The sequence below is a fragment of the Nicotiana tomentosiformis genome, chromosome 4 (genome assembly GCF_000390325.3).
Source record: "Nicotiana tomentosiformis chromosome 4, ASM39032v3, whole genome shotgun sequence".
Taxonomy (NCBI): domain Eukaryota; kingdom Viridiplantae; phylum Streptophyta; class Magnoliopsida; order Solanales; family Solanaceae; genus Nicotiana; species Nicotiana tomentosiformis.
The window spans coordinates 35100092-35117253 of record NC_090815.1 but is presented as its reverse complement, the minus strand read 5'-3'; the positions used below and the strand labels follow the sequence as shown (position 1 = coordinate 35117253).

The window sequence follows — 17162 nt, the reverse complement described above, 5'->3', positions numbered from 1 at the left end:
GCCCAGGGACTTGATTCCGAGGTTATTGAAATCAAATGCGACTCGCGGGTGGTGGTAAATTAGGTATACAGGATCTTTGATACCAAAGAAGAGCGTATGAAACAATACGTGGTAAAGGTCCAGACTCTTTTGGCATGATTCCAGAAGTGGTCAATTACTCATATCATGTGGGAGGATAATGCAGAAGCAGATACATTAGCAAACTTAGGATCATCAACGGAAATGAAGGGATCAGAGTCTAGGACGGTAGTACAACTGATGAAATCAGTCCTGGATATGGATGGTTACTCTGAGATAAATTCGACTAGTCTTGTCTGGGACTGGAGAAATGAAATAATCGACTTTCTCGAGCACGGGACGTTGCCCGAAGACCCAAAGCATCACGGGCGTAATACGCCAAAGTTGCACGTTATAGCTTCAAGAGAGGCCAAATGTTTAGAAAATCCTTCCAAGGCCCGCGGGCCCGGTGCTTAGGAGCGTCAGAAGCTAATTATGTCATGATAGAAGTCCACGAAGGGATATGCAGCAATCACTCGGGCGCAGATTCTTTGGTGCTGAAGTTGGTACGAGCAGGATATTACTGGCCTCGCATGGAACAAGACTCCAAAGACTTTGTATAAAAATGTGATAAGTACCAACGCTACGCACCACTAGTACACCAACCGACAAAACCCTTACATTCGGATCTGTCCCCATGGTTGTTCATGAAATAGGGGATGGACATCGTCGAAACACTGCTACCGTCTCTCGGAAAGATAAGGTTTCTTTTAATTCTAACTGACTATTTTTTAAATGGGTGGAAGCAGGTCCTTATCAGAAGATTGGAGAATGCGAAGTGTCGATTTCCTGTGGGAAAATGTAGTTTGTAGGTTCGGAATACCAAAGGAGACAGCATGCGACAATGGGCCACAGTTTATCAGCGCAAAAGTTACAAAGTTCCTCGAAGATTTAAAAATAAAGAGGATCATATCTTAACCTTATCATCTAAGCGCAAAAAGTCAAGCAAAGTCAATGAATAAAGTGATTATTCAAAACCTCAAGAAAAGGTTGGAAGCTGCAATAGGCAAATGGCCCGAAGTTCTATGGGCCTACCGAACAACGGCCAAATCGAGCACAGGAGAAACTTCTTTTTCCCTTGTGTACGATGCTGAAACCCTTATCTTAGTGTAAGTGGGTGAACCCACTTTGAGATATTTTTGGGCATATGAAGAATCGAAAAATTAAGCAATATTAGTAAACTTGGAGCTGGTCGATGAACGCAGGAACTTGTCGCATGTAAGAATGGCAGCTCAAAAGAAAAGAATGGAGAGGTATTACAATCAAAGAGCCAACCTCCGTTATTTCAAAATAAGAGACTTGGTCCTAAGGAAAGTAACTCAAAATACCTGGGAGCTCAACACGGGGAAGCTAGGTCCAACGTAGGAAAGCCTCTACCGGGTTTAAGCTATCACCGGGAAGGGTTCATACGAGTTGGAGAACCAAAATGGAAAACTTTGCCTAGCAATTGGAACGTGGCACACTTTAAAAGATATTATTACTAATGAACGTTATCCGATCAGAAAGTATGTGCTACGCTCTTTTTCCCTTCGTCGGATTTTGTCCCAATTGGGTTTTCTGGCAAGGTTTTTAACGAGGCAGCAACAAAAATCATACTACAAAGACAACATCAATAATACCTTTGATAGCAAGGTAAACAAACAAGCTTCCACTTGGGGACAGTTAGATAATCTTTGGTTCGATAGAAAATTCCTACCGAGAAGTTAAGTTTGCTACCGAACAGAGGTTACCCGACCGTTCATGAGCACAAACCACTAGAGGGTTGTTAGATAGTCCTTCGCTCGATAACATAAATTCCTAAGGGGAAATAAAGTGTGATACCAAGTTGAATATTATCTAGCAATTCATTAGTGGAATCTTCGAAGATACAAGACTTCTAGTGTTCCAATTCACACTCTTCGCATTCGAACACTAGGGGCAATGATATGAGGATATGGCAACAATGACTGCCGCGTCAACCGGGAACGAAAATCCAGAAACAAAATGCGTCATCGGGACTGGGGACTATGCAACCATTCCCGAAGAAAGAAGTTGTACAAGATAGCCACAAGTAATGTCAATTTCTTTTCAGCATAGCAAATGCTTATGTATTTTTTGAAAATAGAAGGATTAAAATGAAATCCTTTTGTTTTTGCCTTGTTTCTTGTCTGAACGATGAATTAACTTTGTCATTTGAAAGTTAAACAAGTACTTTAAAAGTTAGTGCCGTAATGAGCAGGAGACGTGCTCTTCAAGAGCACCGTAAATATAAGAGGGCCCTCTCTTATAAAAACCCTCATGCTAAAGGGTTGTTCCGGAAGAATCTATGCCCGAAATAAAAATTGCCGACGGAGAAAAATACACCCGAAACCGCATATGAAAAGGACGCAAAAGGCAAACTTGCGTAAATACTTATACAAACCCTCACATAAAAGGGATAATGTTTGGAACCAAAGTGCTTCAAGGAAAATGCATCCGAGACTACACATAGTAAAGCGTGAACAGAAAAACGTCCAAAAAATTTTAAGAAAATGTAAAGGTTAAAGACTCGCACGGATATTCAAACGAAAGTAAGACTCAAATAATACTTAAACAAAAATATGTCTTGATTTTCAAGAATGTGCCCAAATGGTAAAATTATAAAATGGGAAAAGAAATGAAACGAAAAACTGTTGTGTCTCTGGAACCAGGAGGAAGAGAAGTGTCCGCACTCACGGGAGAGGTAGGTGGTTTCACCGATGACTCGACATTTTCCCCAGTACGGTCTTCAGCATCGTCGCCCTCTAATTCTTCTTCAGTTCCCGAAAACTCGAAACCAGAACCAGAAGGTCCAGGTACATCAGACCTCGATGGGAGTACACTTTTAGAAGCTAACTCAAGCTCGCGTGCCTTAGCAATTTCGACATCAAAATCAATGACACCAGCTTTGGACTCTTCCAAGGTTTTTCTCCTCATGTTGTACATGGCATAAGCTTTTTTAACAACAAGGGAAGCCTCTCGGTGCTTGAGTTCCTTTTTGAGTTAGGTTACCTCGGCAGAAATATTTTCCCGGGTTGACCTAGCAGATTTGAGGCTGACATCAAGGTCGCGGATAGTTTAACTAAAGAGCCCATTATGCTCGATAGTTTTCCTGTACTTCTCTTCCTACTGGGAGTGTTTCACCCCCACAGCAGCAAGCTCTTCGATTTTGGAGTTCAAGGCTGCTTTTAAGTTAGTCATGTTTTCGGCAGTAGCAGCCTCGCGCTCGGCTGCAACAAGAATGACGTCCGGGACTTCAACCCATTTGGCCTTGGCTTCATCAAATCTAACCCTCAGTGGGCCAATTTATTTCTCTAATGGTTACCACTTCTTGCTTGCTTTGCTGCAAACGAGCCTCCAAAACAACAGCCTCAGTGGCTTTGGTTTCCAGTTCCGAGTGACGGAGAACAGTTTGGTCCCGTTCCACCAAAAGCTGATTTCGTTCATAAGTATGTTCCTCCTTCTCACGAATCAACCTCTGAAGGCCCTCGAAAGCAAGAAAGTTTTCCTATAAAACAAGAAGAAGTAAAACATAGAATACATTCATACAAAAGTAGAAGAAGTAACAAAGGAAGAAAGGAACGTACTGCTGCGGTATTGTGCATGGCGTTGTTCAACAAATACTCTCCTGAGAGTACCTGAATCTTTTCCTAGTCTTTCTCTGAAGCCAAAGGCTTTAGATAATTAGCAAGTTCTACCGGTCGGGATAGCAAGTTGCATTTGGTAGAGACCGAAAGAGTAACGTCCCTCCTCCTTTGTGGATCTTCAGAAGGGGCAGTATAATTTTGCCCCAAATTCCCATGAACTGGGGACTGTGGAAGAGGAAAACCTTCTTCATGATCAGGTGGGGTCGGTGGAGGTGATGTAGCAATTGCTGGTGGAAGAAATGATGGGGATGGAAGTGATGTAGCAGTTGATGGTATTGGTGAAGGTGGATATAAAGATGATAGAGTTGAAGTGTGAGAAGCAGCTGCATCAAATGCAATGCTGGCTGTTGGGTGCTCGCCAACCAAAGATGGAAAGGACCTGGTACTCAGCCTCGTAGTACCGGGCACATCAATTGGGGTCCGAAAATGGGAGTTGACATTATCTACCAAATCAAACTCTTCCCAAAGTGTCTAGGCATCATCCACGGTTGGTGTAACTCTCTCAACAAGTCGAGCATCCTGTTGAGATGATGAGGATCATTGTCTTCTATGTAGAGAATCTTTCTCATCACTAGATTCTTCATCATCATCAATCATCACGGTGTCTATGACAGGCTCGGAAGGAGGACCGGTAACCATCGCCATTGGAGATGACTCGAGTGCATCAGTCTTTGCCCTCTTATTATTTTCCCCGGACGCGGAGTAACGTCTTCGCATCGGTTGTTTATCTTCCGGCCGGGGACTCCGTAAAAACGTGTTTGCACCCGAAACAGGCTCAGAGATACACATTCGAGTAAGTGCCTCCTAAAGCAGCTTCGCCGCATCAGCAGGATCAGCCAAGACATCCTCCTCGGGGACAGCAACAGAACTCGTAGGTTGACCTAATTTTGTGAACAAGTCAGAATGGTTCAATCAAGTTCTCCATATACAAAAAACAATGGAAGCAAGGTAAGTTCAAATTACCATGATGTTTGGCCCTCTACCCGTATTTAATGGCTAGTTCTTTCCACAAATGAGTTTTGGGCTTCGTAACATCCAAAATCTTCTGAACCCACAGGTCCAAGCCTTCCATCGTTGGTGGGACCCATCGAGTTGCTGAAACATGCAAAGGGTGAAGATTCGATACGACCATAGAAGATTATTTAGTGAAAGAAGATATAATAAATAAAGATCTTACGAGTGCGGTTCCAAGCGGCCGGAAAGGAAGAAGCCGTTGTTAGAATGATATTATGGTGGCAACCACAGCGAACCGTTCTGTCCACCCGTGGTTGTTATCATCATCCATGCTAGTCAACAAAGCATGATGACCTGATGATGTCCAAACCACTACTAGAAAGTAAATAGACACGGTCACATGCAATATAATTTACCCAACTATTAGTCGGGGTCGAATCCCATAGAGAATAATATGTAGGCGATTAGGCGTGTAAGAGAATTACTCCCTCCGTTCCAATTTATGTGAATCTGTTTGACTGAGCACGAAGTTTAAGAAAATATAAAACTTTTTGGAATTTATGGTCCTAAACAAGTAATAATGGGGTTCAAAGTATTTGTGTGGTTATAAAAGCTTCTCATTAATGGTAGAATTGGAAGTTTAAGCTAAATTATTTCCAAATTTAGAAAGGGGTCATTCTTTTTGGAACAGACCAAAAAGGAAATAGGTTCACATAAACTGGAACGGAGGGAGTATCACTTATTATGCTAAGCCAAACACTTAGAAATATTTTAAGAAAATATTTATAACTAATTGCAAAAATATAAACTAACCTATAAAGCAAGTAAAATGATCAATGGCGGCAAACATGGATGCTTTGGGATTTACACTCAAGTAACGATCCAATATATTTCACAAGTTCATAAATTTGAGCGAGTTTATTATTAATTAGCCTCGGGTAATAATTCTATATTAGCTTCTCTCGAAGACTAACAAGACTTTCTAATTGAATTATACCAAAAACAATTAAGAGATTAAGCACACCCGAAAATGGCTACAAGTAGTTCATTCCTATCCCTAGGTAGAATCTATAAAATGAGGGTTAACGCCTCAAGTTCTCGTTAATTAATCTTTTTCAACCCCAAATTATTTTTTCCAAAATTAATTCGAAGTGAATGGGAGAGTCCTAGGATTAGCTAATCCCTTTGGAAATATTTAATAACAAGAATAATTAAAGGAGCAATAACTCACTTCATAATAAATAAAAATCGTTCAATACATAAGCACAACAAGGTATTTAATCCATACTTTAAATATGATTATTCCCATAAACAAGATTTAAATGCTGAAAAAACTACTACACACTTAGATATTCGATACAAAGCAAGGAAATGAAGAATTGAACATAAATGTGTAAGAAATTCTCAACCAAAAGCTCCAAATCTTCAAGACCCAAGTATGTATGCAAGAATCCTAGCTCTAAAAATGGACAAAAGATCCCGAAGATATGCAGAGACTGTCAAAGTCTGCCAAAAATATGTTTCCAATAAGCTAGGTCATGTATCAAAGGGTTTGGGATAAAGAAAAAGTGAAATGACAAGTCTGTCCAGAGCTTGAGGCCGTTGGCCGCACCTGCGGAATAAACCATCGCAGGTGCGACTCCGCAAAAGTGAACCATCATTCGCAGATGCACAACATGTGGGGAACTACCTTCTTCGCATATGCGGACCAAGAAGCGCAGAAGCGTATACGCAGGAGCAGACTTACTCCGTAGATGCATCTTTGTAGATGCGATCCCAGTGAAGCTTGGCTATTCCGCAGATGCGGTGTTCTTCCCGCAGATGCGAGTCCGCTGAAGCGAAAAAACCCACGTAGGTGCGAGATCACTCGGAGCAATTTTGCAATTGTTCAACCATTTTTGCTCAATTCCACTCCATTTGGTCTCAACTCTCTCCAAGAGTCATTCTACCTGAAAATCTAGCAATGCACACCATAAATCACCTCATTTTATAATTAAAGCATACAAAAATTAATGAAAAGAGACTAGAATAAGTGGTAAAATCACCACTTATCAACACCCCCAGCTTAAAGCTTTTGCTTGTCCTCAAGCAAATCAAAATCAAATACTCAATGAGGCTCTAACTTTTAAAGCTCAATTAACATAGCTATAATCTTCAAATCACATTCCTCAATTAAGCGCAACACTTATGGTTTTGGTTGATGCTAATAATTAGGCTCAAGCATGTGAATTTGAACCAAATAACTCCCTCATCTAAAAATAACTTCAAGAGTGCAATGGAGTTTCAAAATAATCAAGTGACAACACACAAGCCTCAAGAAGTGACTCAAAAGCACTAGTCTGCTACATATGCTTAATTTATATAATTTGGAATCCATCAATGCCAACAATCCATCATAATCCATGTGCCCTCACAAGAAAGAAAGTCCCAAAATCACCATATTTACAATAACAACACAAGGAACAAATACACAAAGACACTCACCTCAACAAAGAATTTCAAGTGTTTCAAAATATCATGCCATAAGCTTGCCCTTATTTTAATTCACCGCATATTCAAGAACATTATGTTGGAGATCTCATAAGGACTTTTTAAGCTTGTAATGTAGGTTTAGGGAAGGGTAGTGTAAGCATTTGGGATACAAGTGACTACACCCTCTTTGAACACTAATCACATTTGTCTTTCTTTTTATATTTTGCTTCTTTTTAAATCACAACCCTTATTGACATCTAGTTACCAACATAGAACCACCTTAAAGTACCTCTCTAATTTTCTCAAGACTCCATATTTTTTTTATTTGCCAATTTTTTTATACAACTATTTTCTTTTGGAGCTTGAGTATCTTCCTATAAACAACTTTGAGGTCTTTGCTTTTACATACAATGTATAACCTTACCAATTTCCAATTAACACCAACAACCCGAACTTAGGCTTTTAGCCTCATTCTTAGCATTCAAGGAGGGACGGGTTCAAAAGAGGGAATTATTTCACAAAAGGGGTAAAGGTTTGTAATGAGGTAGCCAAAGAAAAGGTTAAAGGCTGAAATGGGGTAAACTAGTGATAATATTTATGCAATGGTAGGCTCGATAGGCTAAAGAAGTTTTTTCAAAGATCACAAGGAATGCCTAAGGTCATCCCTCCAACCAAACATTAGCATTGAAAGACTAACCGAGCAAGTTCTAGATGATAAAAGTAAACACAAGAATTATTTTTAACAAATACTAACACATATGGCACATAAACTAATCAAGACGGATCAATTTCACTTCTTAATAAGACAATTAGAGCAAATCATGCCAACTAGTGTGCAAAGAGTCACAAAATGAGCTAAAAAGTTATCTCAAAAATTATTCTTCCCATGCAACTTATTCTTTCAATTTATAACCAAATCAAAATGGAGGGGTATTCTTAATTCATACATCATATACAAGAGACTAATTTTATTAGTACCAAACAATCCAAAAGTCTCCACTACTAAATAAGACTATTCTCTTAAGAAAATTTTCATGCCATCCATCATAGGGAAAAATCACTCGGTTCAACACAAAATATTCCTCGGGAAAGAACAGTAGCATAAAGAAAACCCGAGAAAATTTATTTCAAAGTATATTACTATTAAAGAGATAAAAATAATATAAACTAAAAATTACTAAAGAAAATAGAATAAAAACTAAATTTAATAAAAATAAAATAACTAAAAACTACTAAATAAAATAGAATAAAAACTAAAGGAATAAAAATAAAATAAATAAACACTACTACAGAAAATAGATAAGTAAAAAGAATAATAAAAAAAATAAACTAGAATTAAAAGAATGACTAATCTGCAATTATATCATCAATCACAAAGTACGCTCAGCAAGAGCACATGATAAGCAATGGTAAAACAAGCCCAGCAAGGGCACACAATATCCATACAAAAGCCTAAGCCTGGCAAGGGCACACAATATCCATACAAAAGCATAAGCCCGACAAGGGCACAAGTTAAGCATCAATGTACAGATAAAGTATACTCCCTAAAGCCACCCTCAACTAAAAACACTATAGTGTCCTTACTGCATAATATCAAAATAAAATAAGAGTAGTTTGAGGATCTCTCTGAGGTCTGCATCAGACTAACAAACTGCGGGAAAAGGCTAATCACTGCCGTGTAGAGCTCTCGGCCTCATCATTAACGGTAGCATCAGTATCATCCTCAACATCAGCAACACTCGATAAGAAGGAATACTCTTCACTATCATCTTTCTCCTCGACGGGTATCTTCCTGTTCAGCTGCCCCCATTTGAAGATGGCCTTGATGCCTCTCCACATCTTAATCATGAACTTTCCCTTCTTCTTATTTCTCGCTTTCTCCTTTTTGAAGTTCGCCTGAAGATCTACATGTGCCTTGGGCCATATTTCCATAGGCTGCCTCGAGCCTGCTGCCAACTTCTCGTGAGACTCTGCCTGCTTTTTTTGGACCTCCATGTAGGCCTTCATTTCTTCCCTGGTGAAATATTCGGGCATAGGCTGGGAGTGTGAGGGGCCACTAGGGAGCTGTGTCACTAAGTCATGAATGGATGCAAGCTAGGAATTTAGCATCCCAAATGGTCCCTCGGCCTGAGTAGCTTGTGAGGAGGACCCCTCACTTACAACAATCTCTATTTTCCTCTTCTTGCTCTTTAGCACACTGCCTTCTCCTGTCACTCTCAATGGGTGAAAGGGCTTGTCTGCCGGTATGAAATGTTCTCTATTCCATTTCTCAACCTGTGAACACTGGCACATCTCTGTAATCAATGATGGAAATATAAATGTCGTGCCACCTTGAAGCACATACTCCTTTATCTCCCGAACAATGTAGTGGCTGATATTCACAGGAATGCCATCAAGGATGCAAGCAATTATCAGGGCCCTGGTATATGGGACATCAGACACGTTCCCACAAGGAGACACTCTGCTCGCAATGATATACAATCACATTTTTGTTGTGGCTGTGAAATCACCATATTTGATGCCTTTTTTCTTTTTTAGCCCAAGTCACTCTTTGACCTGGAGGACAAAGCTTTGAGACTAGCCAATCACCATTGTCGCATGTATCTCTTTCTTGCATTGGCTCAAGCGGATGATTTGGGAGCCTATAGACACCATTTATATCTTCAACTTTGAATTTCACAATCTTTCCCCTTATTGTAAGTTCATGGTTTTGTAAATGTGTACGCCTTAAGTTGGTGTAAAATTCCCGAACCCATTCCTCATTGGCTTTGCATGGAGTGGGGATGAAGCATGTCTAGCCGCTTGAAACTAGCCGTCCATGGAAATCTGGAAGGAGCTCGGCCACTTTGTCATCGGCAATTCCTTTCTCAAGTTTGAGCTTCTTCATGAGAAGATCTTCATAATTCCGGGCTTGGAAATCAACCGACATGAATCTGTTAGCATCATAGTTCAAATCCTCAGCCACTTCTTCAATTTCGTGATCAAGCGAGGCATTTTTCTTCATCTTTGGGTCCATTTTAAGCTCAAAGTACCTTTAAAAATCAATACAAAGTTAGTCGGTCCATAGAATCATGTTAAGCAATTAAAAATAATGTAATTAGGCCAAAGAATCGAGCCAAATAGGCTCCGGAATCTCCAGTTGCAAAGCTACTGGAATTGCCAATTTCTGCCGGTCATCGCACCTGCGGAAGGTCTGTCGCAGGTGCGGTTGCGCAACTGCGAAAGGTGTTTCGCTTATGCAAACTTCCACTTCTCAATAGACATTGCACCTAGGGGATATGCATCGCAGGTGCGAGGCTGCATGTGCGGCCCTTTTTGCGCATCTGCGGTGTTCATCAGAGTGTTCAAAAGCCCAGCAACCGTCGACTCTTTTCAACTCCAAACATGAGTTTGGCACATAATTTTTACTCAAGAATTCTAAATTAATGCAATATATGAACATCCAACATGACTACTCATGATTTCAAGGCCAACGACAAGATTATTTCACAAGCACAGAGTGTAATGACTTTTCTAAAACAATTTAGGTGATTAAGACTTCCCCAATGTCCTTTCAACAGCACCAAGCAAACACACTACACTCAACCAATTTTCTTACCCCTAATATTAACACTAATCAGAGGGAAATGGGGAATTAGGGGATACATGCATGCAAAATAAGTAATGATGAAGAAGAAGAGGAAGAAGAAGAAGAAGAAGAAGAAGAAGAAGAAGAAGAAGAAGAAGAAGAAGATGAGAGGAGTAGATGAGAGAACTGATAACGATACCTGTGTGTCTTATGTGTGAGAACTCGACTGTGAGCAGTAGTTGCCTTGTGTGAGAGATGAGAGGTAGTTTTGAGTTTAGGGGAAAACAAATTAGAGTGTTACCTGATGAAATGAGGGCTTGGTTTGTTAAACCTGCCCAACTTACGCACATGCGGTAAAAGAAGCGCTTCCGCGAAGCCGCTTCTATGATAACTTCATCGCTTCTGTGCAACATGCGCATATGCACCCAGTTAATTCGCTTTTGTGAAGGCGCACATTCGTGCATTTGTCCATAGGTGTGGTTGCACCAGAGTTCAGCTGGAAAGATCTGGGCAGCCACTGTTTTGGCTTATTCCAACACCTCAAACCCCTTAATTCAACTCCAAAAAAATCTAAAACTTTGTAGATTAATCAAAAATAATATAATAAACTATTCTAAAAAAGAAAATTTCAAAAAAGACTAAAAATTTGAAAACGATGGGTTGCCTCCCACCAAGCTCTGCATTTAACGTCGTGGCACGACGCGAATCAACTTTACCACTTTTTTCGCCACTTGGAAGATATGAACTGGGCACCTAACTCGAAATCAAGTTTGTGACCACGAGCGAGGGGGGGAGGGGAGGAGGAGGTAAGTAGATGATCAAGCCAAACTTTAATTTCTTCATTTTGCATTTCTTGGATTTCATGTGAGGAATGCCATTTTGCCTTCTTGTACCTTCAAATTGTAAAATGTAAGGCTCTTTTATTTCTTCTTTACACTCCCACATGAATTCACATGGTTCCATTCCCATATCACCACACAACTCCAATGTTGATAAATGATTGGAATGTGAAATCAAGCCTCCAAATTTCAATTCTTTCCGGATTTTGACATCCTCTTGGTCCCCCGAACTAGAGTCAAATTCAACCATTTCTTCAATTTTTTTAGTTGACTCTAATTCCATATTTTTCTTGTCATCACCAACAAGCATGGAGTTGGTTGGAGAGTGTTCAATTCTTGATTCCTCAAAATAAATCTCACTTTCTTCCACAAAGTTGGACTTTTCTTGAGTTCTTTCCACGCTCTCAACCAATATTTTTATTTGAGCTTCCAAAGTGCGGATATTCTCGTCATTTTGAATCAAAACTTGTTTCAAGTCCTCGAGTGCCAAGTTATGCTTCTCTTCAGTTTCAAGAATGGAATCCAATAAGAGCATCATCGTCTCATTTTTAGCATTTGAGAGTTCTTCTTGATTTTGGTCAAGCACCAAAGAAGGATTTTCGGCTACAACCTCTAAGGAAGGTTCTTGGATATCATTCACTTCCAAGGCTTTTGGGACCTCTAAAGCTTCAAGAATTTCTCCCATTTGTGAGTTCAACCTTTCAAGTGCCAAATCATTTCGGAGACTATTCTCCAAAAGCTCTTCCAAGGCATTTTGCTCTTTGTTTCCTCCTTCAAGTAGGCATTCCAACATGAGCTTGAACTATCCATTTTGACCATGCTCAACTTCTTCCACTTCCATATTCCTATACTTGTCATCATAAAAAGTAGAATCATGATAGCGGGGGTTCGGGGAAGGGAAGGACAAATAAGCATAATTATCCCAATGACCATTTTAACTACTACACTTATCACAAATACTTCACTCATAGGTTTGCGATTGTGCGCACAATCCTCCCCTGAGAGAATTTAAACAATTTTTCCATGAGTGTGGTCCTCCACAATAAGGACAAGGGTCATCAAAGTATGAACAACTACCATCCGACCAATTTTCATTATGTGATGCCATTTTCAAAAATTATAGAAATAAACAAGCAAATACAGAAAGAGGGATGAGAAAGTCATGATATAGCAGTTTTAGACAAGATGAAATAAAATGGGAGAGGACGTTCATGTCACATCAATTTAAACAAATAAAAGGAAATAAGGGAGGGGATGTACATTTCATAGCAATTTAAACAAAAAACGAAATATAAGAGAAGAGATGTGCATTCCATCAAATATATCTGTTAATCCACATAAGCCAACTTTGTTATGGTAAGAGACTAAGTGTAAATGCCTAGAAGAGTCGTCATGCTGTCGCGCCCCGTTTTCTCACGAAAGCGGGTTTCGACGGGTGACAACTCTTTTAAATTGGTATTAAAAGAGAAAAGTCACCACCTAACAATTTTAAAGGTGCGTTAGGACACCTATTGGCAAATAATTCTGATTTGACTAGTCCATGCCACCAAAGATCAGGTAAAGTGTCACGACCTAACTCCATGTCAGGCCGTGATGGTGTCCAGCACCGTTGCTAGACACGCCGAGAGTGAACAGCTTAGTGATTTCGCATTTTTATTAAGCAATTCCAACATCTCACTTTACTTAAATTTAAAGCATTTGATAAATAACGGATTTTTAAGTCAAGCAAACGGAAACATCTAAAAGCTGTTATAACTATTGAACTACAACCCAAAAATCGAAGTCTACTAATATGTGCCAAGACCTACTGTCACAAGTGTTTGGGCAACTAGTAGAATATACAAAACTGCATCAAACTCGGCCCAAACATAATGAAGTGTGCCGACTTGGTCAACCTTCTGCAAGGTCCGCAACAACCCAACTATGAAGTCCATGGTAATGCGCTCCCATTTTCACTCAGGTATAGTCATTTGCTGAAGTAGGCCACCTGGCCTCTAGTGTTCATACTTGACCTGCTGGCAATTTAGACACCTAGCCACATACTCAACTATGTCTTTCTTCATCCGCCACCACCAATAGTGCTGTCTCAGGTCACGATACATCTTCGTAGCACCTGGATGAATAGAATACCGAGAACTGTGTGCCTCTTCTAGAATCGTCTCTCTCAAGAAATCGACATTAGGAACACATAGACGACCTTGGAGTCACAGAACACCATCCTCGCCAATGGTAACCTCCTTGGCACTGCCTTGTAGTAACGTCTCTCTAAGAACTTCCAAATATGGATCATCAAGCTGCCGAGCATTGATTTGCCCCAATAGTGAAGACTGGGCAACAACTCATGCAAAAACCCAGTTGGGCTCTGAAATATCCAACCTCACAAGTCTGTTAGCCAAGAACTGAATGTCTAAAGCCAGTGGCCTCTCCTCTGCTGAAATGAATGCCAAGATACCCATACTCTCTGCCTTCCTGCTTAAGGCATCCGCGACCACATTTGCCTTGCCCGGATGATAAAGAATGGTGATGTCATAATTCTTTAGTAACTCGAGCCATCTACGCTACCTCAAATTGAGATCCCTTTGCTTGAACAAATGCTGTAAGCTGCAATGATCAATATAAACCTTACATGACACCCCATATAGATAATGCCTCCATATCTTAAGAGCATGAACAATCGCGACTAACTCTAGGTCGTGCACATGGTAATTCTTCTCGTGAATCTTCAGCTGACGCGAAACATATGTAATAACTCTCCCCTCCTGCATCAATACACAACCCAAGACAATGCGTGAAGCATCGCAATATACCGTATACATCCCTGAGCCGGAAGGCAACACTAGAACCGGTGTTGTAGTCAAAGCTGTCTTGAGCTTCTAGAAGCTCGCCTCACAATCATCAGACCAACAGAATGGAGCACCCTTTTGAGTCAATCTAGTCAGAGGTGCTGCAATGGATGAGAAACCCTGCACAAACCAGCGATAATAACCTGCTAATCCCAGGAAACTCCTGATCTCAGTCACCAAAGTGGGACGAGGCCAACTCTGAACTGCCTCAATCTTCTTGGGATCCACCTTAATACCCTATCTTGATACAATATGACCCAAGAATGCCACAGACTCTGGCCAAAACTCATACTTGGAGAACTTAGCATATAGCTTCTGTTCTCGCAATGTCTGAAGTGCCACTCTTAAATGTTGCTCGTGCTCCCCAGGCTACGTGAGTAAATCAAGATGTCATCAATGAAGACAATAACAAAGGAATCAATATAAGGCTTGAACACCCGGTTCATCAGATCCATAAATGTCGTTGGGGTATTAGTCAAGCCGAAAGAGATCACTACAAACTCATAATGGCCATATCTAGTACGGAAGGCAGTCTTTGGAACATCTGAGTCCCGAATCTTCAATGCAACTAGTCAAACAAATCATCGATATGCGACAACGAGTACTTATTCTTGATGGTAACCTTGTTCAACTGGCAGTAATCAATGCACATCCGCATAGTCCCATCTTTCTTCTTCACAAATAACACTGGTGCACCCCAAGGTGATACACTTGGTCTCACAAACCCCTTTGCTAACAACTCCTCAAGCTTCTCCTTCAACACTTTCGTATCCATATGGTACGGTGGGATAGATATAGGTTGGATGCTTGGAGCCAAATCAATACAGAAATCAATATCACGATCTGGCGGCATGCCTGGAAGGTCAGAAGGAAACACATCGGCGAACTCCCAGACTATTGGCACTGAATCAATCGTCGGAGACTCTACGGTGGTGTCCCAAATATAATCTAGATATGTCGAGCCTTCAGAAAAGAGATGACTCGACTAGCTGTACTAACCGAGGAACCCTTTCACTCCAATCTCCGTAATTCTGGCATCGCTAAGGTAATAGTCTTGGCATGACAATCAAGGATGACATGATATGGGGATAACCAGTCCATGCCCAGGATGACCTCAAAGTCGATCATATCAAGCAACAAAAGGTCCGCAATAGTCTCGTAACCATAAAATGTGATCACACAGGACTGGTAGATCCTATCCATAACCATAGAATCGCCCACAGGAGTGGACGCATAAACAGGAGTACCCAAGGACTCACGAGGAATATCGAGAAAATGAGCAAACAAAGATGACACATATGAATAGGTAAACCCTGGATCAAATAATAACAAAGCACCCCTACCGAATATAGAAATAATACATGTGATCACGATATCTGGTCTAGCCGGAAAAGCATAGAATCTAGCTGGAGCACCGGCGGGCTGGCCTCCTCCTGATTGAATAGTAGCTGACTGGCCTCCCCCCTACCTGGCCTCCACCTCTAGGACGGCCCCTACCAACCTGCCCTCCACCTCTGGGTGACCGAACAGTCGATGCTGTAATAATGGACTGCTGACCTTACTGCACTGCCTTGCCCCGAAGCCTGGGGAAGAATCTTCTCATGTGACTGAGATCTCCGCACTCGAAATAGTCCCTCGGTACGGTGATATGATGCCCTGATGTCTGACGCTGATGGCGTGTAGACCCACTGGAAGAAGCCTGAATAGCCGGTGGGCGGTATGAACTCTCTGGCATGGCAATAAAATAGGAGTTGGAAGAACCCTGGTAACCTGAGTACCCACTAGAAGATCCCTGGATGGCTGGTGGGCGGTAAGAACTCTCTAGTGTGGCGCTGATATAGGGGCACGCTGGAGTACCTCGAGGAGGTGGTGGTGATGAATATGAGGGCCTGCTATGCTGAACCCTCCCAAACTGACCTCTGCCCCTAGACGGGGCACCTCTAAACTCTCTAGAGAAACGGGCCCTCTTGTCCTGCTGCATCTGCCCTCTCCTTCTCTGACGGTAGCCCTCAATCCTCCGAGCAATCTCAACTACCAGCTGATAAGAAGTCCCCATCTCAACCTCTCGGGCCATATTGGCCCTAATACCGGAGTACTGCCCTGCAACAAACCTCTGCACTCTCTCTGCATCCGTAGAAAGTATCATAAGTGCATGGCGAGACAACTCAGAAAATCTCACCTCATAGTCGGTCACTGACATCTGACCCTGCTCAAGCTGCTCGAACTGATACCGCAACTCTTCTCTCTCGTAGGGTGGAATATACTTATCCAGTAAAAGCTATGTGAACTGGCCCCAAGTCATGGGAGGAGAACCCATTGACCTGCCAAGAAGATAAGACTGCCACCATCTACGGGCCCTGCCCTCCAGCTGGAAATTAGTGAAGTCAACCCCATGAGACTCCAGTATCCTCATGTTGTGTAGTATGTCCCTGAACCTATCAATGAAATCCTGGGCATCCTCATGACGCTCGCCCCCAAAGACAGGAGTATGTAGCCTAGTCCATCTATCCAATAACTTCTGCGGATTGACGTCTACAACTGGTCTAGGCTCAGGTGCCACTGCTGCAACTGGCTGGGCCCCGTCCGCGGGTAGTGTACCCGGAGTCTGATACACTGCAGCTGCATGCCCAGGATCCTAAGCAGTATGGGTCTATGCTCTCCCTCGCACCTGAGATATGGCTGGGTCTACTGGAAATAAACCAACCTGGGTCATAGAATCCATGAACCGCAACATACGTCCCATGACCTCCTGGAAGCCCGGTGTTGTCATGAAATCTACCAGGGC

General features: G+C 41.6%; 1 protein-coding gene across 1 annotated transcript; it reads right to left on the bottom strand.

The window, feature by feature from the left end:
- Positions 1 to 15388: 15388 nt before the first annotated feature.
- LOC138909495 (uncharacterized) lies at positions 15389 to 16577 on the bottom strand. The gene is made up of 2 exons (XM_070200696.1): positions 16046 to 16577; positions 15389 to 15690 (listed from the first exon to the last, which is right to left on the bottom strand). Exons 1-2 carry the CDS (start codon positions 16575 to 16577, stop codon positions 15389 to 15391), a joined length of 834 nt encoding a protein of 277 aa, XP_070056797.1.
- Positions 16578 to 17162: the final 585 nt, after the last annotated feature.